Source organism: Telmatherina bonti (assembly GCF_933228915.1).
Source record: "Telmatherina bonti genome assembly, chromosome: 13".
NCBI lineage: Eukaryota > Metazoa > Chordata > Actinopteri > Atheriniformes > Telmatherinidae > Telmatherina > Telmatherina bonti.
Genome location: NC_136611.1, coordinates 28,901,878 through 28,922,421, shown reverse-complemented (window position 1 = coordinate 28,922,421; position 20,544 = coordinate 28,901,878). Strand labels below are relative to the sequence as shown.

Below are 20,544 nucleotides of genomic sequence, written 5' to 3'. Positions count from 1 at the left end.
ATTTGCACCTGAATGCACTGGTTCGCCGTGTTCCAGCATCTTAAAAGGAGCCCTGACTTCCAGTAGAATCACCGCTCTGACTGAAGCAGCTCTCATTTGAATAACTAATCAGACTGAAATGTGGAATTATGTTAAATTAGTTTCACAAGCTTCTACCCCCATGTTTTTTATTCCAGAAAGTTCAATTAGCACTCTGAATAATCTGCAAATTAAATTAAAACGCCAGGCTTCTGCATGGGCATTTGAGGATGATGAAACCAAACATTTGCTGTGCATTGTCACGTAAGACCTGCAGCTTGTTGTTTCCAGTGTGGTAATCTGATGTGCAAAAAATATTTACATGAGTGTCGTTTGAGGTGATGCCTGCTGCTGCTGCATACAAGGCCGGATTATCCAACGGGCCCAGAGGCCCACACCCATTGGGGGCCCATGTAGGGCCCAAGTAAGGCATACACCAGGAATTTGGACACGAAACAAAATGTTTATAAAAGCCAGATAGTTACACCACCGTTTATAGTGTATTGCTGTTGGTATTTTTACCAATAGTGTATATTTTATTGGTACCACTGGCTGAGAGATGATAGAAATGCCGTTTCACAGTGTATCATTCACAATTTTCGCAATGTTGCGGTGGGGAAGGGGGCCCCTGGAACACTCTGAGCCCAGGGGCCTGAGCACTTTTAATCCGGCCCTGACTGCATATTATTATCTTTCCTGTAAGATGCGAAATATGTGGTGCAAATTAAGGAGGTTTTTGTTGTTGTTTTTTTTGTGAATAATTCAAATCCTTATGGGAACAAATTAGAAGTAACAATAATCTAGTGGAGGTGCATTGCTTTAGCTTGGCCTCTTTCCTAAAAAACTAAAGGCAATCAATTGAAAGCATAGATCCTAAAGGTGATATTTCACAGTCACGGATCCATGAATGATTAATTCAGATTTTAAAATTTAACCGCACTAACTCCCTCATGTCCCCAGTTATGAAAGGACCTCTTTGAAAATTAAATGGGGATTGTAGTGGACAGTGGTAGGACGGGGTTAGGTTAATACTGCACATTTCCTGCAGCTCATCCTACATATGCAGATGTGTCCAAAAGTCACAAACCACTCTTCATTTCTTTATATTTAGCTGCAGGAGGGGTGGTAACACGTTGAGAGGTGATAAATTATATGTATGCTAATGTATGGAAGGAGATACCGGCTTACACAAGGGGTCATCCTAACAACCAGACTGTCTCTTTTCAATACCAGTAAAGGCTAAAGCTGCAGTGGTATTTAATGTCGTCGCCCCCCCCCCCTTTATTTTGAAGTGCAGTCTATCTGCCATTTTATTAAATTGCAGAAGCTTATTGTTGGGGAGCAGCTGGTTTAAATCCAGTGAAAGTCAAGTTTAAATTTGACAAATCTCTCGCCCTGTGATGGCCAGTATGATTATTTCTAATGGTGTGGAAACATCTTGGTAAACTCATTTGACTTTTTGGACTTCTTCCCACACAACAAAGTTCAGCCACGTGTTGCACGCTCTTTGCAATGAGTAAATGGAAGCGTATTTTATCCCTGTTCGGTGCATTGCAGAAGACCCTGCAAAAACAGTGTTTGGTAAAGTCCGCATGCTGTCTTAACCGGCATGTTTTCAGGGAGCCAGTGCAGAAACGATACAGTGAGAATGAATGAATAAGTCTGTGTATTGTTTTGTTTTTGGTTTGTTCACTGTTTTTTTTTTCCCTTGTACTAACTGTACTGCTTAGTATGTGGATGTCAGTACACTGACTAAAATAACTGTCATTCTAAAAGTTTTTACACGCATTTATCAGATTTTTATCTTTTTTTTTTTTTCTTTTATACATGTAACTCTGATAAATAGGCTGTTGAGTATTTTCTGCAATACAGCAACAGAAAATGTCCTTTTCATTCTTCTATTTATTTATTTTTTACTTTGGGTATAACCCAAACTACAATTCATAATGTCATTTCCTGCAGCATCTCCAGTGTGCTTCGTACACTGCAAAATAAGACACACTTGCAGGGTGAAAAAGCTGACAAGATTCCTGCAGCACGTAAGGTTTCTCTTGTCTTATTGTTCTCCAGATCGACTGGCCAGCTCCTCAGGATAAGAAGAGGGAATGTGTCACCAAGGGGAAGAACAACCAGGTAAAATAAGCTGATTCCCTCACTTCTGTTAGTTATAATAGTTCCTAAAGCAGGAGAAAAAGGCATAGATTATAAGTGTAGAATTTCTCTCTTCAAGTCAATTACATTTTGTCAAGTCTGTCTGTGGGTTTAAACTGGAAACCTTCCAGTCATTACATTAGCACACAGGAAAGTGCATCGTCCAGACAGGGGTCAGAATCAGCAGATTTCAAAGCAGTTAGATTTAACGTACGTTTGCTCTTTAGCAGCAAAAAGCATATTGCAGTCTTTGTCCAAAAAGGATTGAATGTAAAAAAGAAGAGTTTGGTCGCGGCGCATTGCAACAAGACGGAATATTCCTGCAGACAAAACGCATTTAACAAACACACTCAAAGCATTATTGTTTAAGTTTACTGTATATATGATAAGTAAATACAAACCTCATACGGACGTCAGACTCTTCTCATGCTGATAAGACAGGAGTAACTTCATGATGTACGATTCTTCAGTTCTCACCATCAGTTTTAAAACATTAACAAACCCAGGCAGCAAATTAACTCCAGCTTCTTTAGACAATGTACGCCTGAAAAAATCCGCAGTTAATATTTTATGGAATCTCAGAGAGCTTTTGTAAAGGGGCTAAAACTTCTTTCTGTGCACAGCGGTAACTTTTGATGTGGTTTTCTCCACCAGGGAAAACAGCTAATTGGAGTGCAACAGCAGCAGCTCACATTTAAAACTGGCTCCAAGGGAAATAATGTGGTGATCATTTCTTAAAGAAGTAGAAGTCGGGGGGTAAAAGACTGGTGACAGGATGTAGCTATTCAGTGCATATATTTAAACTTATTAAAATTGACACCTTTTCCTTTTTGCTTTTTGTTATAATTTCCAAAATATAGTTGGATTTATATTTAACTTTTTACATGTACTTTAGTCCAATAACAAAAACGGATATTTAGAAACAATATGGCCATGCTGACAGATGGTGCTTACTCAGTGTGACCATATGGTGTTTTCATTGCCCGCCATAACAAGTAATCACTGGTCTTCCTATGTAATGCTGATTTGTCTGACCTGTCTGGCAGAAAATCCTCGTTCTCATTACTCTCAGTGATGTACATGCGCATTTGAAAGAATCCCAGCTCATGTTGCAGCACTAAGATGCAGTGTTTTGCTGTTGCAATATCAACTGGATGCACTGAATTATTCATTCCTCTGGTATACATCATGTCTAAGCATCTGTTTCCATTTCCATTCAAAGAGCTTCATTCTTCGTCACAGTGCAAACATTAAAAAGCACTTCTCAAAAAAGCACTGCATAAATTACAGCTAATTATCCCTTACAGCGATCTGTCACTTTCTTGTTCAGTTTAGAGATTATTCAGATAATTTGTCACAACATCGTCTGTTAAGTGATGTCCTCAAAAGGATGCTGAGCACTTGTGTCTGACTTGAAAAATCACAATACTACAATACCCCTCGTTCTTTTTTAGAAATATTATCTGCAAATATGATCTGAAGCAGTGAGATATTCCCAGGGAGGTTGTAAATCTCTGAGCGTGTGTGAGACTGCAGAAAGTCGTCATGGTTGAATATGCTTCGCCTCGACAGATGACAAAGGGTCTCTCTCTGCCCTCTTTGCCATTTTAACAAAGACAGAACAGTTCTAAAATTTCTTCCGCCCTCTCTCACCAGACTGAGTGCTTCAACTACATTCGGTTCCTGCAGAGCTACAACCACACACACCTCTACACTTGTGGTACCTACGCCTTCCAGCCTAAATGCACTTACATTGTAAGTATTTCAACCGTACGTGTGTGTTTTTGTGAACAGTTGTAGCAAGCTAGTGCTGACAGATATCAGCTTGACACAGCTGGCCTGGGGCAAAGACCACTGTGTGATAACATGAAAATGAGTGCAATGGAGAATAAGTATACTGGACTGGGGTCAGGTGAATGTGTGAAGAATGGTGTGTGCATGTCTGTGCATAGATGTGACACTGATGCGATGGGACAACGTGGCGAGGGGGTGCATACAGACAGACAGAGCTATCAGCCATATGTTGACCACAAACCATCTGAGTTCCTCATGTGTGTTTTTTTTCCTGTGATTCTGTCTGTGCTTTCAGAAAGCAGATGATTTTACCCTTAACAGTGCAGCCCTGGAGGATGGGAAGGGCAAATGTCCATATGACCCTGCCAAGGGGCACACTGGTCTCATTGTTGGTCAGTCTAAACTATTTATATTCACCTACACAGTTTTAGGGAATCTTTGAATCATCATTTAAGTTTTCTTGCTATACGATCAAACTTTTCTTATTGCATGTAAGACACCTTTTCTGCATCCTTTTTTGGTCTACCTACTTAACTTTGTGACCTTCTTGCTTCATTAGCCTTTATAAATGTGTGAAAAACAACAGAATTAATGTAAAGCTTGCATTTTATATAGATAAGGAGCTGTACTCAGCAACACTCAACAACTTTCTGGGTACGGAGCCAGTCATTCTGAGGAACCTGGGCCTTCAGCACTACAGCATGAAGAGCGAGTACTTGCCTACCTGGCTCAATGGTAAGCCAAAAGAAGGAAGGTACAAATGTGTAAGAAGCAGTAATCCCGCATGAAAGGCATAGACAAAGAGAAAATAAGAAGAATTATGATGCAAAATTGAATAATATAAGAAAATAACAATATTTCTTATCCTTAAAAAAACAAACACCTGGTTAAACTTCTGTCCTTTGTTACTGTTTCTAACACCAAATTTTATTTGTATTGTAGCTTACAATAAAGGTAACTTACAATAATTTTTAATGAAATTGAAATAAACCATTATTTTTAATCTTGTCTATCACACAGAAAAAAAGATCAGGTTTTGTTTCTACTTGTTACCTATTGATTATTATAGAGAGGACCAAAGAAATGTGAATCACCTATGTGAGACTTCTTGAAACACTGATTCACCATCTACATTGCAAAAAATAATAGATAGGAATCATGTTCTTACAGTATGGAGTCAGAATCAACAAGTGGATCAACTTTATACATTTTGTCCACCCAGGAAAATTGAATGAATGTTGAATAACTCTGAATTTCCTCTCTGGGACGAATAAAGTATCATTGATTTGATTTGATTTGATAAACAGTAGCCAAGTAAGTAGTTTATTAATGATGACTACAGTAGACACATAGTAGCTATTGACATGATTCACCAAACACATGCTGTTGTATTCAGATTTTTGACTGGTGTGATATAAATTTACACTCTTTAACAACCCAAAGGCCTCTAACTGAGAAAATAGCTGTTTGTCTGTATATTAAAATGTTTCATCAGCTTCTGTAGTTGTTTCTACTTGCTTCTGTTAGCAACGATTTGCTGGGAAGTGGGCTATTAATATTTCCATAACTCACATCACTGTCACAGTGTCTGTGACATGTAAATGTAAATGTGCAAATATAAGTCATTAAGTGACTGAAATTTGCAGCTTTAGGCTTTTTTTTTTTTTAATAAAATAGACACCATGTCAAATTAAATGTGTATAGGGTTAGGGTTACAGGGTTAAAATTAGCATACCATAATGTAACTGAATGCTGACTATTGGTGAAAAAATATATTTAATACATTATCATATAATCATATAAGCAGCACAAGCTTTATGTCTCCTCATTGTGTTTTTGTTTTCCTTTTTAAAAAATAGTATTTCATTAAAGTAAAACCAATGGTTTGACATTTGGGGCATCCAGTTACATTTGGTCAAACCCAATAGCATCAGTTAGCTGCTGTGGTTATATTTAGCATTTGAGAAGTAAGAAGTGTCTGTGGTATCTATTTCTCACTTTGGTGTGTATTTCAAACTGTAAGAATTTTGTTAAATAAAATGTCATCTCAGTTAGGAAGCAGCTGAGACACTTCAAATGTTATCAACAATGTTTGGCAACAATTGTTTGTATTTCTAGCTTCATGCTGCGGCTAACAGCAGCTAGTTTGTTGCTAATGCTCTGCTGTGTGTTTTTTTGGTTACTTGAGGAGAGGAAAGATGTACAGAAATAACCCGTGTTACTAAAACTGCTGTTAAACAAACATCAGATTTGGCTGAAGTGTGCTTGAAGGAGTTTGCAAAATTATCAATTGGAAAAAATTCATTTAGAAGTTTCTATGAAAATGTTCACTTCCTGTATAGTTGTGCAGCACTTCAAAACACTGCATCAGTTTGAGTGCATCATTCTCGTGTTGAATTATAAGATGCTAATTTTGCTTTTTTTCTTTCAAACTGAGTTAATTTCAAATTAAAAACAATAACATGAGTTGCAGAAGATAAGATGTGTGCTTCACAACAAAGCATTGCTATCTTTTGGGGGCAGGAGATGGGGAAAGGGGTGAGCCACTTGCAGAGAAATGAAGGGGAGAGAAGAGGATCAAGTCACAGCAGGAAATATGGGTAATGAAAGAACAGACATTAGGACTGATGATGAAAAGATAGAGAGAGAAAGGTGAGGGGAATGGAGAAGGGACAAGAAGGTAGGAGAAGCATACAGATGAGGCAGAGGTTTGGACTGATATGTCTGTTTATTATTCATCCAGATAGGGAGCTTTAAAAAGAAGAAAAAAAGAAGAAACAGACCTGTTTAAGCAGTTTCTGACCAACTTGAAAGCATTTGTTTTGCCTGTGTTTCATTGGAGAGTTATACCATCCCATAATGACTTAAAATTCTTCATCTGTGGCTTAAATGCTGAAAAGAGCTCCTCAAGTAAGGGAGTAAAACCTTGTTACTTAAAAGGGAAAAAAAGAGGGGAAAAAATGCATAAAAAGCCCAAAGCAAATGTCTGTCTGCCTTTGAAAAAGAAACATTCATGACCTAATGAGGCCTGGATATTGAGAGAATCTGAGAAAGAGAGCAGTGACAGGGAAAGTGGAAAGCACAAACTGAATCAGTAATATAGTCAGCACTGGAGAGAAAGATTGAAAAATGACTGGTGAAGAGGTGAGGCAAAGGAGTGATGAAAGAAAATAGACAAAGAGGTGAGAAGGGGAGGTAGATGATGAGACAGAGGTGTCAAGTCTCTGTGTGAGATTTTGTCATGCAGGCTACCTGTTTCTCTGTTCACTTGTGATGTATGTCTTAACTCCTGTGTAAAAGCGCCCCATCTGATACAACCTCTGAATGTGTGCTGTGTGTCTGTGTCCAGAACCTGACTTTGTGGGTTCAGCCCTGGTGAGGGAGAGCAGCGGCAGTACAGACGGGGATGACGACAAGATCTATTTCTTCTTCAGTGAGCGAGCGTTGGAGTTGGACTGTGACACGGAGCTCACTGTGGCCAGAGTGGCACGCGTCTGCAAGGTAACACACGATAATTAAAACTGATCTCAGAACAGTTTTGATCAGTATTCCCCTGGAGCTGCGTGCACAGCGTGCATGTTGGAGTTCATTACCGGAAAAAGCACAGATTCATAGGGTAATCTGTCTGATAGTATAAATGCAGATGGAAGGATTTGACTTAAAAATGATGGTTTCATGTACACTTGCCAGGGAATGAGCTTATTTTTACTTTCCGCAGCTACTCTTAAGATCTTAATTACATGAGACAGCGCTTACTAACAGTTATGGCCTTCCAAGGAGATGAAAATGTAAGGAAACAACTGACTGTATTCATGGAGCAATTTGTAAACAGTCATACACTAAACTGGGAGTTACTGGTGTTACATCACATGATTTGAAGTGGTGGTCAAAGACAAAATAGCTTGTGTTGTGCATGGACTTTGCAAGATGGCATCTGATGTTTACAGTTTAGATGACCTAAAAAGAGTTGAGCTATGTGCAGGCATAGAAACTTATATGATTTCCAAGAAGAATTTCAGCTTTGAATTGCAGATAAACCCATCACTGATATCTTGAACTATCTAGTTCTACATTTATTCCAAGTAGATGAAAACACAGAGAAGTCTTCAGCTTCTTCATGTGTGAATGGTTAATAGCATCTGGGATTGAACCCTTCATGCATTGTTTCTGCACCTGTAAGTACACATTTGGTGTTATTATGGTGCTGTTGCTACATATGTTTAACTGCAACAATTTCCCTCTATCATGGCCGAGATTCTTTTAAAGAGCCCAGTCTATGTTGTCTTCATCATAACCACATCCTGGTGAATGAAGCAAAAAGATTAGCTGAAATTGAAGAGGCGAAAGTTGTGAAGTGCAGTTTTTTCAGCCTCGGGACTCTGCTGGGCAGTGACGGCTCCAGGAATGTACATAATAAATGTCACTGTGAGATCAAAGTAAGTCAGAAGCCCATATTTTTAAGGACAAAAAGTTAAATAGTACTACTTTAATACAGTCTTCAGACTTGCTATGACTCAAAATGCCTTTTCTCAACCCAAAGAAAGATTGGCAAACCACTTTTTTTTCAATAAAATCCTTGGCTTTGGTCTTTCCTTTTCACAGCTTCCTAAAGAACTCTGAAGTAACTTCAGTCAGCATTATGATTAGAACAATGGGCACGCCTTTAAACAAAGCCATCATTCAGGGAGCAATAAACCGTAAATAAATCACCACACACTGTGGTCTCCAATGAGCCGAGTTGCCCATCGCCTCGTTCAACAGACAACTAATCAGGTGTGACACACCATGAATACAACAAATAACCATTCGTGTCTCTGATCCTTTATTTTCAAGGTAAACACACAAAATTATGTGATGACACAAAAGCACAGCTTCATATTAATGATCTTCTGGTCATAGTTTGTCTTCTGTAGGCTGAACATTTGTTCATTACTGACCTTATCCAACCATCGGACAAATTAGCTATCATCTGCATTGATCAGTCCATCTGGGGTTGTTTATGTGCTGTGTCTGACTGCCGACTGTTTCAGCTTTTAAGGTCTTCCATGAAAGAACTAAAAAATGAATACAACACATAGTTAATGAGGATGCCAGAACAGAAGGACAAAGAATTGTAAGCAGTAAGAAAGCCGCTGCTCTGTGATTCATTTCGACGCACAGCAGCAGGAGCAAAAAATTTCAACTCATTGCCAGTTTACTCACATTGCATTATGTGCAGACAATTACATTGTCATTGATACATGTGGTAATTAATGATTCATTTGCTTAATTAATGGCCTCATTTGGATAACTGATTTGGTTTGATATACCACAGTCATTACGGCCAAACATCAGAAGTGCTTTTTGTTGTAAGGACAATCAATGAGAGTTGAGACAGCAGCTCTTTTGATCCCGTGAGGACTTCTCAGAGCAGCAAAAAGTTCAGTGTCACGTTACATTTCATTATCCAAGTATATAATCTCAGCAGCCTGTAAAATGAGCAAACTAGACGCACTGCAGATGAGGCTGATAAGTGTGTAATTGCATGTACAATATTCTGCATGCACTGCTTTAATAGGAAGTGCCCTTTAATGTCTGCTTTGTGATGAACACTGCAGCTCTTTTAATGATATTAGAAACAGATAGTCATACATGATGCATACCACAGTGGTAAATAATTCAGTGCTTATTGCTGTTGAAGCAGCAGCATTGTGTGCTTCTGGTGTAATCTTGTTGCTTTTGTACAGTTTCTGCTAAAGTTAAGGGAAATAGAAATGAGAGAAAAAGCTTTTTTTGGTACAAAGAAGAACACATTTAGGAAGTACTTGAACCTATTGTTCAAATGAGTCTCCTTATCTTCATGTTCCAATTCAGAGGTAAATATCTGCCCTGAAAGGCCTCTTCCAACATGACATTTCAGTCAGTGGGTGCACATGACAATGATTTAGTTATGATTAGAAAGGCACTGAGGTAAAATGATGAGACTTATTATCAATGGGCTGATGATCATCTGCAGTTTAGCAGCAAGACAAAAATAGCAGAAAAATGTTTAGCAGCAGGAAAAAAGGGGGAAAAAAAGAAATGCAGAAAACTTTAGTTTCACAATCTTATTTAAGAAGGTAAGTCTTTAACTTTAGCATCCTTAGCAACAAGTATCAAAGTCCTTCTTATCCTTTCAAAAGTAATTTTTGTCTCAATGTGCAGAAGACATTTAGTAGCATCTGTTTTCAGCAGAGGAGCACATGGAATCAGCGTAAACTTGGTTACTTCATCATCCATTGAGCTCATTAACTCGGTTTTGGATTATTCACATCATGCCACCAGATCACAGCTTCTAGTCGCACCTGCTGATAATGGCCAACATTGGTGTCATTGTCGTCAGTGAGGTCTTTGTTCCCTTAAAGATCATGCATGAAGACAGGAAGTTGTAAACTGACCTGCTATAATCACAAGTCACGTGCTGTTTGGTGATGCCGAATGGCATCACCAAACAGCACCATCAATGACGCATCACTCAGGTATCGGCTACTCTTCAGACAACTGGACAGTTGTTAAAAGTCAAAGAGAAAAACTACATCAGAGGCTAAACTCAGAAGTTTAACGTTTTCTTCTGTTGCAGGAGATTCAATCATCTTAAGTACAGAAGACATAATAACAGACAAAAACTATTATTCCCATCTGATCTTTTGTCTCTCAGGGCGATATGGGTGGTACAAGGACCCTGCAGAAGAAGTGGACCACCTTCCAGAAGGCCCGGCTGGAGTGCTCCCTCCCTGAGCGCCATGTCTCCTTCAATAACCTGCGAGCTGTCTTCACCCTGCCGGGCCAGGACTGGCGTGGGACCACTTTCTACGGCATCTTCCATGCCCAGTGGTGAGTTGCAGATGTTCCTTCACCAACCAGACTAACAAAACTCATTTTCACTGCAGGATACTTTAAAAGCGGAAAAAAACTAAAAACCTTTGAGTCATGAATACTAATATACCAATTATTAAGATTTATTGGTTGAATCACGTAATTTATTTTTCATATTACCTGTTTATCTTGCAATTTGTGCCTTAAAACACAACTGCTGTGTTCTGTCTTGCCAAATGGTACCAATCAATTCACTGATCTTTTCTTAGTAAACTGCATCTCAAACATCTACCTCTTCTGCGCTTTGCTATTTAAAAGATCCTTTCCATTTTTATTCAGTATAACTCCAACAAAATGCAGAATATATAACAACTGGCATGTCTCTGACCACTACATGTCTGAAATGTGCTAATAAGTTGCTTATCAACAAAGCGGTAGCAGAGGGCGAACGGAAAGTTAGACGTTCTCCTTCTCTCCAGGCACTGGTCTTTGATGTTAGTCTTTTGTGTTCTTCAATAAGATATCATATCGCAAACTGAGCCAGCTTTGAACATCAAGCTTTGTTTCTTCATTCAGAGTTCCTAAAGCTGCTGAAAAGCCTAATCCCTCTTCTCTGTGTGACTCGCTGGGGATTCCTTATACCCTCTGGCTTTGATAGAGATTCCTTTAAGATAATATGACATTATGTAAATGATGTTTGAGGCACAATGTGACTGAATAGGCAGAAAGTTTTTTTATTTTCTTTTTTTGTTAACACACCAGTCCTGTCCTTAACTTTTCCATCCACTTTATTAAAGCTGCATATTTGTTGCACATTAATATTACCAAAAGCAAAGGGGAAAGAAAATCCATTCGCTGGATAAATCACATTATGATTTGGTGAAAACAACCTTTTCCTTCCTGTTTACAGCTTTCTAAAAGCACAGCAGTATGTCCATTTCAGGCTAAATTTGGCATCATGTACGTCAATAAGCGTTTCAGCAGCTAATGCCAAGAGCTGAAAACTGTGACTTTGCTGTCTGGTGTACAAAGTCTGACTTTTTCACAGCTATATTATCTCTGTGTCGATATTCCAGCCACTCGGTTACAAAGTAAGTAAAAACAGATGCTTTAATTCCAGTTGAATGAGGATGGAAATCAAATAAGAGATGATGACTACTAGTATAATTTAATGTGACTGGGTTGTACGTCAATATCCAATTTTAGTCCCGCTTTAGGGCCGAAAATGGCCCAACAAGCCACCAACTGATTGATTTTGCCAGTGTATAAAGGAGGTGTATTGCATGGATTTAAACCTCAGCTTTCTTTGTCACAGAAAAAGTAGAAATGTGTCAATACAGACAGTCATTGCAGCTCACACAGTCGATGAGGTTCGGCTCTGGGATGAATATGTATTTGTAGCTGTGAGATTACTGAGGGACTGCACGGTGGCATAGTGGTCACAGCAAGAAGGTCAGTGGTTCGATCCTCGGCTTGGATAATGGCCTTTCTGTGTGGAGTTTGCATGTTCTCCCTGTGTATGCGGGGGTTCTCTCCGGGTACTCCGGCTTCCTCCCACCATCCAGAGACATTTGGATGTTAGGTTGATTGGTTACTCTAAATTGCTAGTGAGTGTGAGTGGGTGTTTGTCTCTGTGTGGCCCTGCAATGGACTGGTGAGCTGTCCAGGGTGTACCCTGCCTTTCGCCCATAAACTGCTGGGATAGGCTCCAGCTTCCCCGCCACCCTTCATTGGACTAAGTGGTTAGGATAATCAATGAATGAATGAGATTACTGAGAATCCTGTTATGTCCTCACCTCTGCAGAGTTAGCCTTTTCATTTTCAGCTCGCATTGCAAAGCATTTGACTTTCATCTGGCAGTTATAGTTTGCTTTTTTTTTTAATGCGTTTCATCCTGTTCGGTGCATCTCAGGAAGATGGAAGACAGGTAAGTCATTTGTCAGTCATCAATGCCACACATCGTTGATTTCCTTTCTACCTCGCTGCCATGTTTCAGGGGCGATGTGGACGTGTCGGCTGTCTGCCAGTATCAGATCGGCGATGTAAAAAAGGTGTTTGACGGGTCGTACAAGGAGTACAGGGAGACATCCCAGAGATGGGGTCGCTTCACAGGTTCTGTCCCCAGCCCACGACCCGGATCGGTGAGAACATTAAGAATACTGCACATGTGATGAAATGGCATTTCCAAACAGTTTTAGAAAGCAAGAAAGTAGTTTGCATCATAATGCGAGAGGGTAGAGGTGGGATGGAGCAGTAATGAGGGAGGAAGGGAGAGAAGAAGAAGTGGGCGATAGGTGGTGGAAAACACCAGGAGCTGGCATGATGCAAAAAGCTGAGGACATAATGATCCAGGACGAAAGGAAAGGAAGGAAAGTAATGGGAGGGGAGAGTGGTTGTCTCCAAACCAACTAACCATGCCAATTTGTACCAGCTCCAGCTAAGAAGTTTCCTCCTCTTCCTTCTTCTCCTTCCTGACCCTCTCGCTTGTCCCTTCGTTCTTTTCTCCACTCTTTTCTTTGCTCCATTTCCCCCCTGTCTCTCCATCCTCTCTCTGTACTGCAGTGTATAACTAAATCAGACAGGGAGAATGGCTACAACAGCTCTCTGCAGCTGCCCGATGCCACACTCAACTTTGCTAAGAAACACCCGCTGATGGAGGATAAAGCTCTAGGTCGCCCCCTGCTGCTAACCAAGGGTGTTAACTTCACCAGGCTGGCGGTGGACCGGGTCAATGCCCTGGACCAGAGGCATTACAACATGCTCTTCATTGGCACAGGTATAAATTACACAACAGCAACTCACCTTATTGAAAGCACTTGGCTCTTGTAAAATACAAGCTCTGGAAGCAGCAAATACAAAACAGTTCAATTTCTTACTGTTCAAGTGCCATTTTCAGCTACTTGAAGGTCTTAGACTGCATAAAACATAACATTTTCACTGCAGTCAGATTTTATTTCTTCAGTGCTCAAGCATCAAATGCATGGACGACTTAATTGTCTGACATGCTCCAACCCGGGATCCAGCAGCAAACAACTCCTGTTCATTACCTCAGATGCAGTAGTTTTTACATCTACCTGCAAACACACTGATATAAGCTATTCCCAGTCACTAATGAATCTTGCGGTGCAGTTCAAGACAACATCCTGTTCTGCTTTGAGGGGGTGAAAAAAGGCGTTACTGTTGAATCATCATCTTAATCTACTGTACATGAATCAGTTAAGCTTTACAGGCTTAAGCTAAAGCTTGTATTTTTGCATGCTTGTTGTATTGTGTTGCATTCAAGTGCATAATATTCCTGTTAAACCATGGGAGTAGAAATGCATCCCATGCTCCCAGTCATTCAACACACTCTCCTATTACCTTCCCGCTGGTGTGGGTTTGTGTGTCAGTGTGTGTTGAGGGGGTTCCTTCAGTGGGTTTGTTAAAGAGATGACAGTGTTCAGGCTGTGGTGGCAGATAGGAGCAGGTATTGGTATTAGGTATGGTGGCATGAAAACAACATGCCATCTGGTCAGACTTCAACTCGGGTTTCAATTACAGCCTTCATTTGCATGCTGAGATCCATCCTCACGCATCACAGGACACGTCTACCTTACTGTATCTGCGACTTAATTAATATCTCAAGTCTGTAGCCATAGGGCCCATATGCTGGTGCCGTGTTTTGGCACAGATCGGAAATCAACCCCCTCTCCCAAAGACTTAATCCCAAATAACGCAGCTCTGACACTGGATTCCAAGGAATGGGAATTTAAATGCAGCCAATCTCATGAATGAGGAGAGACTCCACTGCTTACCATTCAGATCACTGCGGAGGCAGAGTGACTGGGGGCAACACAGACGGTGAGACAACGGCGGACTCTGGGCTTCTCTGCTTGGCAAGCAGGGAAGACGATTGCAACACGCACGAGGTGACACACTTAGAAACTGACACACATGGATGGACGCTTGCACTCACCGTGCCAAGCGCAGTCATTGCCGCTCGCCGTGCTTCACAGCACAAACTCAACAGGGCCCTTGGCAGACATGCGTTCACAGTGCCAGTTGGGCTGCAGGCTTGATTAGCTATTAGCTGCAGCATAGCGACAGCTGATGTGTGAAGAGCGGGAGAAGGAATTAGGAAGAGGGGGGCGGGGGTTGCTTGTACAGGCTGATTTTAAGGTTAAAAAAAAAAAAAGGCAAGGATTGAGGGATTAGCTGACTGTGGTCCCTGACGCTGTGATTGGCGAGTGTGATGATATGCCTGCTCCCTTTCATGCCTCTACGTGTGTTTACGTGCTTTTGGCTGCCAGATTAGCTTTTCATATCTTCCGTGACAGTCTCATAATCATCAGGACCACACAAGACAGCACATGTCAGCACGTAACACCATTCCACACAAACACCAAGGTCACCCCACCAGCTGTGCCTGAGACTCTTTCATCACCGGGGATCTGGACGTGTTCACAGTGCCCTTACATGAAAGGCGCATAGAGCCTCCTCCTCTTCCTCTTGCAGCATCAGCTCGACACACACCACTTGAAAAGTCTTCCAAGTTTCTCTGATAATATGACTGTTCCCCAAGGTGCTAAAGGGCCAGGAACAGCAGCTCGTCTCCTTTAAAATCATCTTTAAATATAGTTTGTTGCCAAGGAGCTCCATAAAGAAGTTGGGTGATCCAACAGGCGGGGCTGCTTGTGCAATGAATTTGTGTTTTGTTTTGTTTTTTGTTTTTTATTTGCATTTTAGTAACAAACTCTCTTTATATTTAACTGGTCTTTTTATCTCTTCATTAATGCATTTTTTTCTGCAAATATTTTTTTTTCTGCAGGTTTTAACAACATTAAATCAAAGCTGCATTGAAGTTAGTTGCTCCTGTTGAGTAGCCTGGATATTAGCTTACTGATACTTCAGCACAGCCAGCTCGAGAGACCTTGAGAAATATAATTAATGTAATTAATTTAATTTTACATGTGCTTTTCCTGCTGTGACAGGAAAAGAAAGAACAAAAGAGCTTTAAACATCAAGAGAGTCTTGGGTTAATTTGGGTTCTGACAAGAAAAGCATGAACTGATAACAAATGACAAGGCAAGATTTTCCATCAGTGAGTCGATACTTCACCCCCTGTACAGTTCATAAAGTAATCCTCCCACTAAAAAAAGAAAAGGTGGTGATGCTTTATCAGCTTTTCCTTTAATATTTAAAACATAAACATAAAAGCTGAGTGTTTGTATATGATCATATTTCATCATTAATATTTAAATGAACTTCTTCACAGTAGAAGGTGTGTCTTTGTGAATTTATTTGGGCATCATTAATATTTCAAATTGCCATACTTTGCAGTCAGCGGTGATTGTGGACTCCTGATTAATATTTAAAGTGAGTGGTATGTAGCCGCTGGTGCTGGGGTATGTTTACTGTAACATATCATTAGAATACAAATGAGATGATTTGCTGTAATTGGTGCATTGGTGAATATTTACAATATCAAATCAATTATATTGAAATAAGCTACTTGGAGGTGTGAATTTATCAGGCGTGCAAATATCTTGAAGTTCTGACAGACACTATGAAATATTTATGCATCCCATAAGGGAGGAAGAATATGGTGAAGATAGATTTCATATTTGTCTGAATAGGAGAGAAGTAAAGTAAGTTATTTCTCCTTCCTCTTGCTTTGTGCTCTGCAGCGGAGGGCTGGCTGCAGAGGGTGATGATTCTGGGCTCTGAGGCGCATGTGATAGAGGAGATCCAGCTGTTTGAGACGGCCCGGCCTGTAGACACCCTAACCATCTCCCACTCCAAGGTAAGAAAGTATTGACACATAAATCTTCATGAGGTAAGCTTGTCAGCTCTGGACAAGGAATGGTCAAACAAAAGATTATAAGAGCTTGACCCAAAATAGTAAAGGAAAAGAGGATATCTTGACTATTTTTTTCCTCTGATGAAGGAAAAATGCGACGTGAGGAGGCAAAGTCAGGTGGTTTTGCAACCTTCAAAGCTCCTGAAGTCGCTCAGTGCAACTGCTTAAATCACTGCGGTGCCCTTTTTAAAAGCACTTCACATCCTTTTACTACTAAATAGAGACTAATTTACAACAAAAGTAAAGTTCTGAGTCGTTGCCTCATTGAAACACACTAAGGTAGAAGAGATTTTGAGAAGAGGAGAGGAGTCCTTTAAGTATGAGCTTCTAGCTGCTCCTGTGACAAAGCAAAACCTTTTGCTGTCTTGGAAATTTCCTGCTCGACCAGCACATTCAGCTAATTGCTGTGCCATCTAATTGTGTTCCTTTAGAGTCATTTAGGCTGTATTTGTTGTCATATAAGTGAGTCATTAGTACTCCCCTGCAGCAGTGCTGCTCTGACATTGTTGAGCTGTTAATACCATTTTTTTTTTTGCCAGATGCTTATATTCATAGATGTTTTGTCCGTAAGGCTGATTCTCCTGGAGCCTTCTAGCAGGCTACCTGTTTTCAGATCACCTGTCACCCCATGAGTCTGAAATTCCCCTCATGATGACACTAATTACAAAGCTTCACATCAGCTGGGAATTGAACCTTGGCGCATATTCCTTTCTGTCACATGCTCCCTGGCACCGTCATGTAACCATGGCTCTGCAAAGGCCTGGCCGCTGATCGATGCACTTTTGACAGGGCGTTCGTCGAGCTAAAACCCACTGCTTATCTCATTAATACGGGCTTAGCTGCGACCAGACATATTTTATAACGGCTTTTGCTTAAAGGACAAAAACCAGATTGGATTGGAAGAGGGCTGGAGGGTGTATGTTATTGTAATTGAGAGTGATTATCCCATTATCTCCTCTAACCCATAACTCAGTCACTCTCCTCCTCTGTCCATTTATCTTTCCTCTTCCTTCTTATCTCCCTCTCTCTGGTTTCTGTCTCCTGGTGGATAACTGGTTCTGTTCTTTGTCCTCTTCTTTCTCGCCTTCTTCTCTCTGCTGCTCTGCAGAAGTACTTGTACATCGGCTCCCGTTCTGAGGTTCTCCAGCTGCCCTTGGCCAACTGCAGTCGCTATCAGTCTCAGCCAGACTGTCTGCTCGCCAGGGACCCCTACTGCGCTTGGGACAACGAGGGTCGGGCTTGCGTCCGCATTGACCTCCACCGAGGGTGAGACGAGTACCTGCTTGCCCCTGTGCTTTCGTTCTCCGTTGGATGAAACTCGGCATTGCTGTTAGAGAAGTAGCTGCTGATAAACTGGACAAGGCTCTGGGACGGAATTTGACTATTTTTATGAACTGGCATCCAGACTCATGCTTTAGATGGGACACATCAAAGCAGGATTATGGAAGCATCATAACAGGTTTAAGGGAGTCCTTTGAGGAAAAGCCTCTTGTTTCAGATTTAAGAACATTATATAGAGCAGAATGACATTTACCTACATTTACATTTATATGTCTATTCTGGAAAATGTGAAAACTGAAGGGAAAAAGTGTGATTTATCTCTGATGTTTTTTTTTGTTTTGTTTTGTTTTTTGTATTTCTTTTGTATATTTTGTCAATAGTTGTGCAAATTCCCTCTACTCAAAACTTTGCAAATCATTGTGAACTCCTGAGGAAAAGTCTCTGATTTTACTTCTCATAAATTCTAAATCTTTTCCACTGTTTGTCCTCCTGTCCCCAGGTCGACCTCTTCCCTCACACAGGACCTGATGTTGGAGAGTTTTAATCATGGCAAATTTGAAAAGCCTGTCTCCATCCCCAGCCCTGGTGAGTACGGTGTCATGCCTCACTAGTGGCCTCTTGTGGAACTGTGTTGTCAGTGCAAGAGCGAATTGCAAAATAGAGACTAAACCAGTCATCGGTGTCCTCCTTGAAAGCAGACAAGAGCTGGCAACTGCAGAATATTTTATGGATTTATTACTGATGATACTTAACCTCCTCCCCTGCTATTTTCTCTTCCTTTCATTTCCCACCCCTTTTCTTCTTCTGCAGAACATTCCCGTCTGAGAAACGTAACAGTGGTTGTAGGGTCTGACATGGTGCTACCTTGCCAGCTGGTGTCCAACTTGGCTCAGCCTTGCTGGGTTTTAAATGACCGTGAACTCCTACTGGGTGACCCAGAAGCAGGAGGGCCACGCTTTGATCGAGCCCTCAAAGCCCTCATCATTCCCGAAGCGGGCCAGATGCAAGCGGGTCGCTACATCTGCTATTCTGAGGAGCAAGGAGTCAAGTTTCAGACAGAGCGCTACCAGGTGGCCATTGTTGCGAGTGCACCAGTGTTCATGGAAGCCCGGGCTCCAGACAGCAGCATGGGCCTCTTCTGGGTGCTGGTGATCACCCTCGGAGCGGCGTGCCTGTTGCTGCTCATCGTAGCCCTGTACCTGCGCAGAAGGTTGAAGTTGGCTCTAGGCAAAGGGGCCGATATGAAGCCTCTTGAGAGCACCCTGGTCTACCCCATCACCCTGCCCAAGGAGCCACCCACCTTTGTGCCCAGCAAGATGCCCAATGACGAAGACCGCTTCTGGGAAACAGGGGCCAACTACTATTACTCAGACGGCTCATTGAAGATCGTTCCCGGACACGCCCTAGGACCCAGCAGTGTCAGCAGCACGACGTCACCCAGCGCCATTCCCGGCCAGCCCATCCACTCCCCGAGCCGTCTCAGCCTCACCAACATCCGAGGCTCTGGTAGCAACGGCTACATCCGCCTCAACCTGAGCACAGCGGGGGAGGAGAGGGCTAGCGGGGCCAGCGCTGGGGGCGGCGGGCTGGGAGGCCTGGGCGTGGGCGGGAACGACTACTCTAGCCCCTTCAAGGAGGAGCTGAGACGTACTCTGCAGCAGAGGAGCGTTCTGCCCGATGCAAACCCAGAGGAGTCGTCCGTGTAGGCCTGTCCTCCTCCATCTCCATTCCTTGAGTTGGAAAAAACAAAACAACCAACCTACCTCCCTCCTTCTGAGGATACATGCTCCTGCTCCCTCTCTCTCTCTCTCTCTCGCTCTGTCAATGCCTGATTGGCTCACTGAAAACATTTATAGCACACAGCATGTTAAATATACACACTCATACACCGTGTTCGCCAACATGCGCTCGTAATTACTGTGTTTTGGGCAAAGTGCAGTCATGGTTGCAACTTTTTCTGCTTCCACTGCGCAGCTGCCACTTGTGTAAATTTTGTATTTAAGGAAAGATGAACGCAGAGGAGACCACCTCGAGCATGGAAATCCAACAAATGCCGTTATTTGTCCTCTGGAGGGCACATTTCTTGTACATCGAGTTTAGCCCCAGTGCTGAGACCAGCCAACAACAATGGGCAACTAACTGGAAATATTGAACTAATTCTGTGCTTGTGTTCCTTTGAGACATTCATTTCAGCTTACTGCACTTAAAAAACTGGAAGCACGTCTTCCCTTTATTTGTACTTGTGAGCCAGGAGTGAGAGCACGGTATAAAAAGGACTAATTAATCTCCAAGCAAGACGACAATCATGTCCCCGTGGCAGGAGCTCTGTGTGGGGCCGAACAGAGACGAGAGGCAGAGACTAAAAGAGAGGAAATTAAATGGAAAATGAAGTGAACTGGAGTGAAAGACACAAGAGGGGGTGTTTCTAAATGAAGGACACTGTCTCAAGACTTTTTCTGCTTAATTTATACCCCTTTTCTCCATGTCAGATTTCCCTCTGGAGAAACTTCTCAATTCCTTTTTCTTTAATTTGATGTGATGGTTGGTTTGGCTTAAGACATTTCTTGACTTTCTTTTTTTTTTTTTCTTTTGGTCTTATGGACTACAGCAGCGCTCAAACGGTTAGC

General features: G+C 41.6%; 1 protein-coding gene across 1 annotated transcript in view; it reads left to right on the top strand.

The window, feature by feature from the left end:
- Positions 1-20,191, top strand: part of sema4c (sema domain, immunoglobulin domain (Ig), transmembrane domain (TM) and short cytoplasmic domain, (semaphorin) 4C) — an 87,956-nt gene extending 67,765 nt beyond the window's left edge. The window contains exons 5-16 of the mRNA XM_079251491.1: positions 2,089-2,151; positions 3,826-3,924; positions 4,259-4,355; positions 4,579-4,698; positions 7,313-7,464; positions 10,640-10,815; positions 12,794-12,938; positions 13,360-13,573; positions 16,464-16,579; positions 17,745-17,902; positions 18,417-18,502; positions 18,728-20,191. Coding sequence (XP_079107617.1) covers positions 2,089-2,151; positions 3,826-3,924; positions 4,259-4,355; positions 4,579-4,698; positions 7,313-7,464; positions 10,640-10,815; positions 12,794-12,938; positions 13,360-13,573; positions 16,464-16,579; positions 17,745-17,902; positions 18,417-18,502; positions 18,728-19,623 — 2,322 coding nt within the window. The 3' untranslated portion in view covers positions 19,624-20,191. The remainder of the gene's footprint in view (positions 1-2,088; positions 2,152-3,825; positions 3,925-4,258; positions 4,356-4,578; positions 4,699-7,312; positions 7,465-10,639; positions 10,816-12,793; positions 12,939-13,359; positions 13,574-16,463; positions 16,580-17,744; positions 17,903-18,416; positions 18,503-18,727) is intronic.
- The last annotated feature ends 353 nt before the right edge of the window (positions 20,192-20,544 follow it).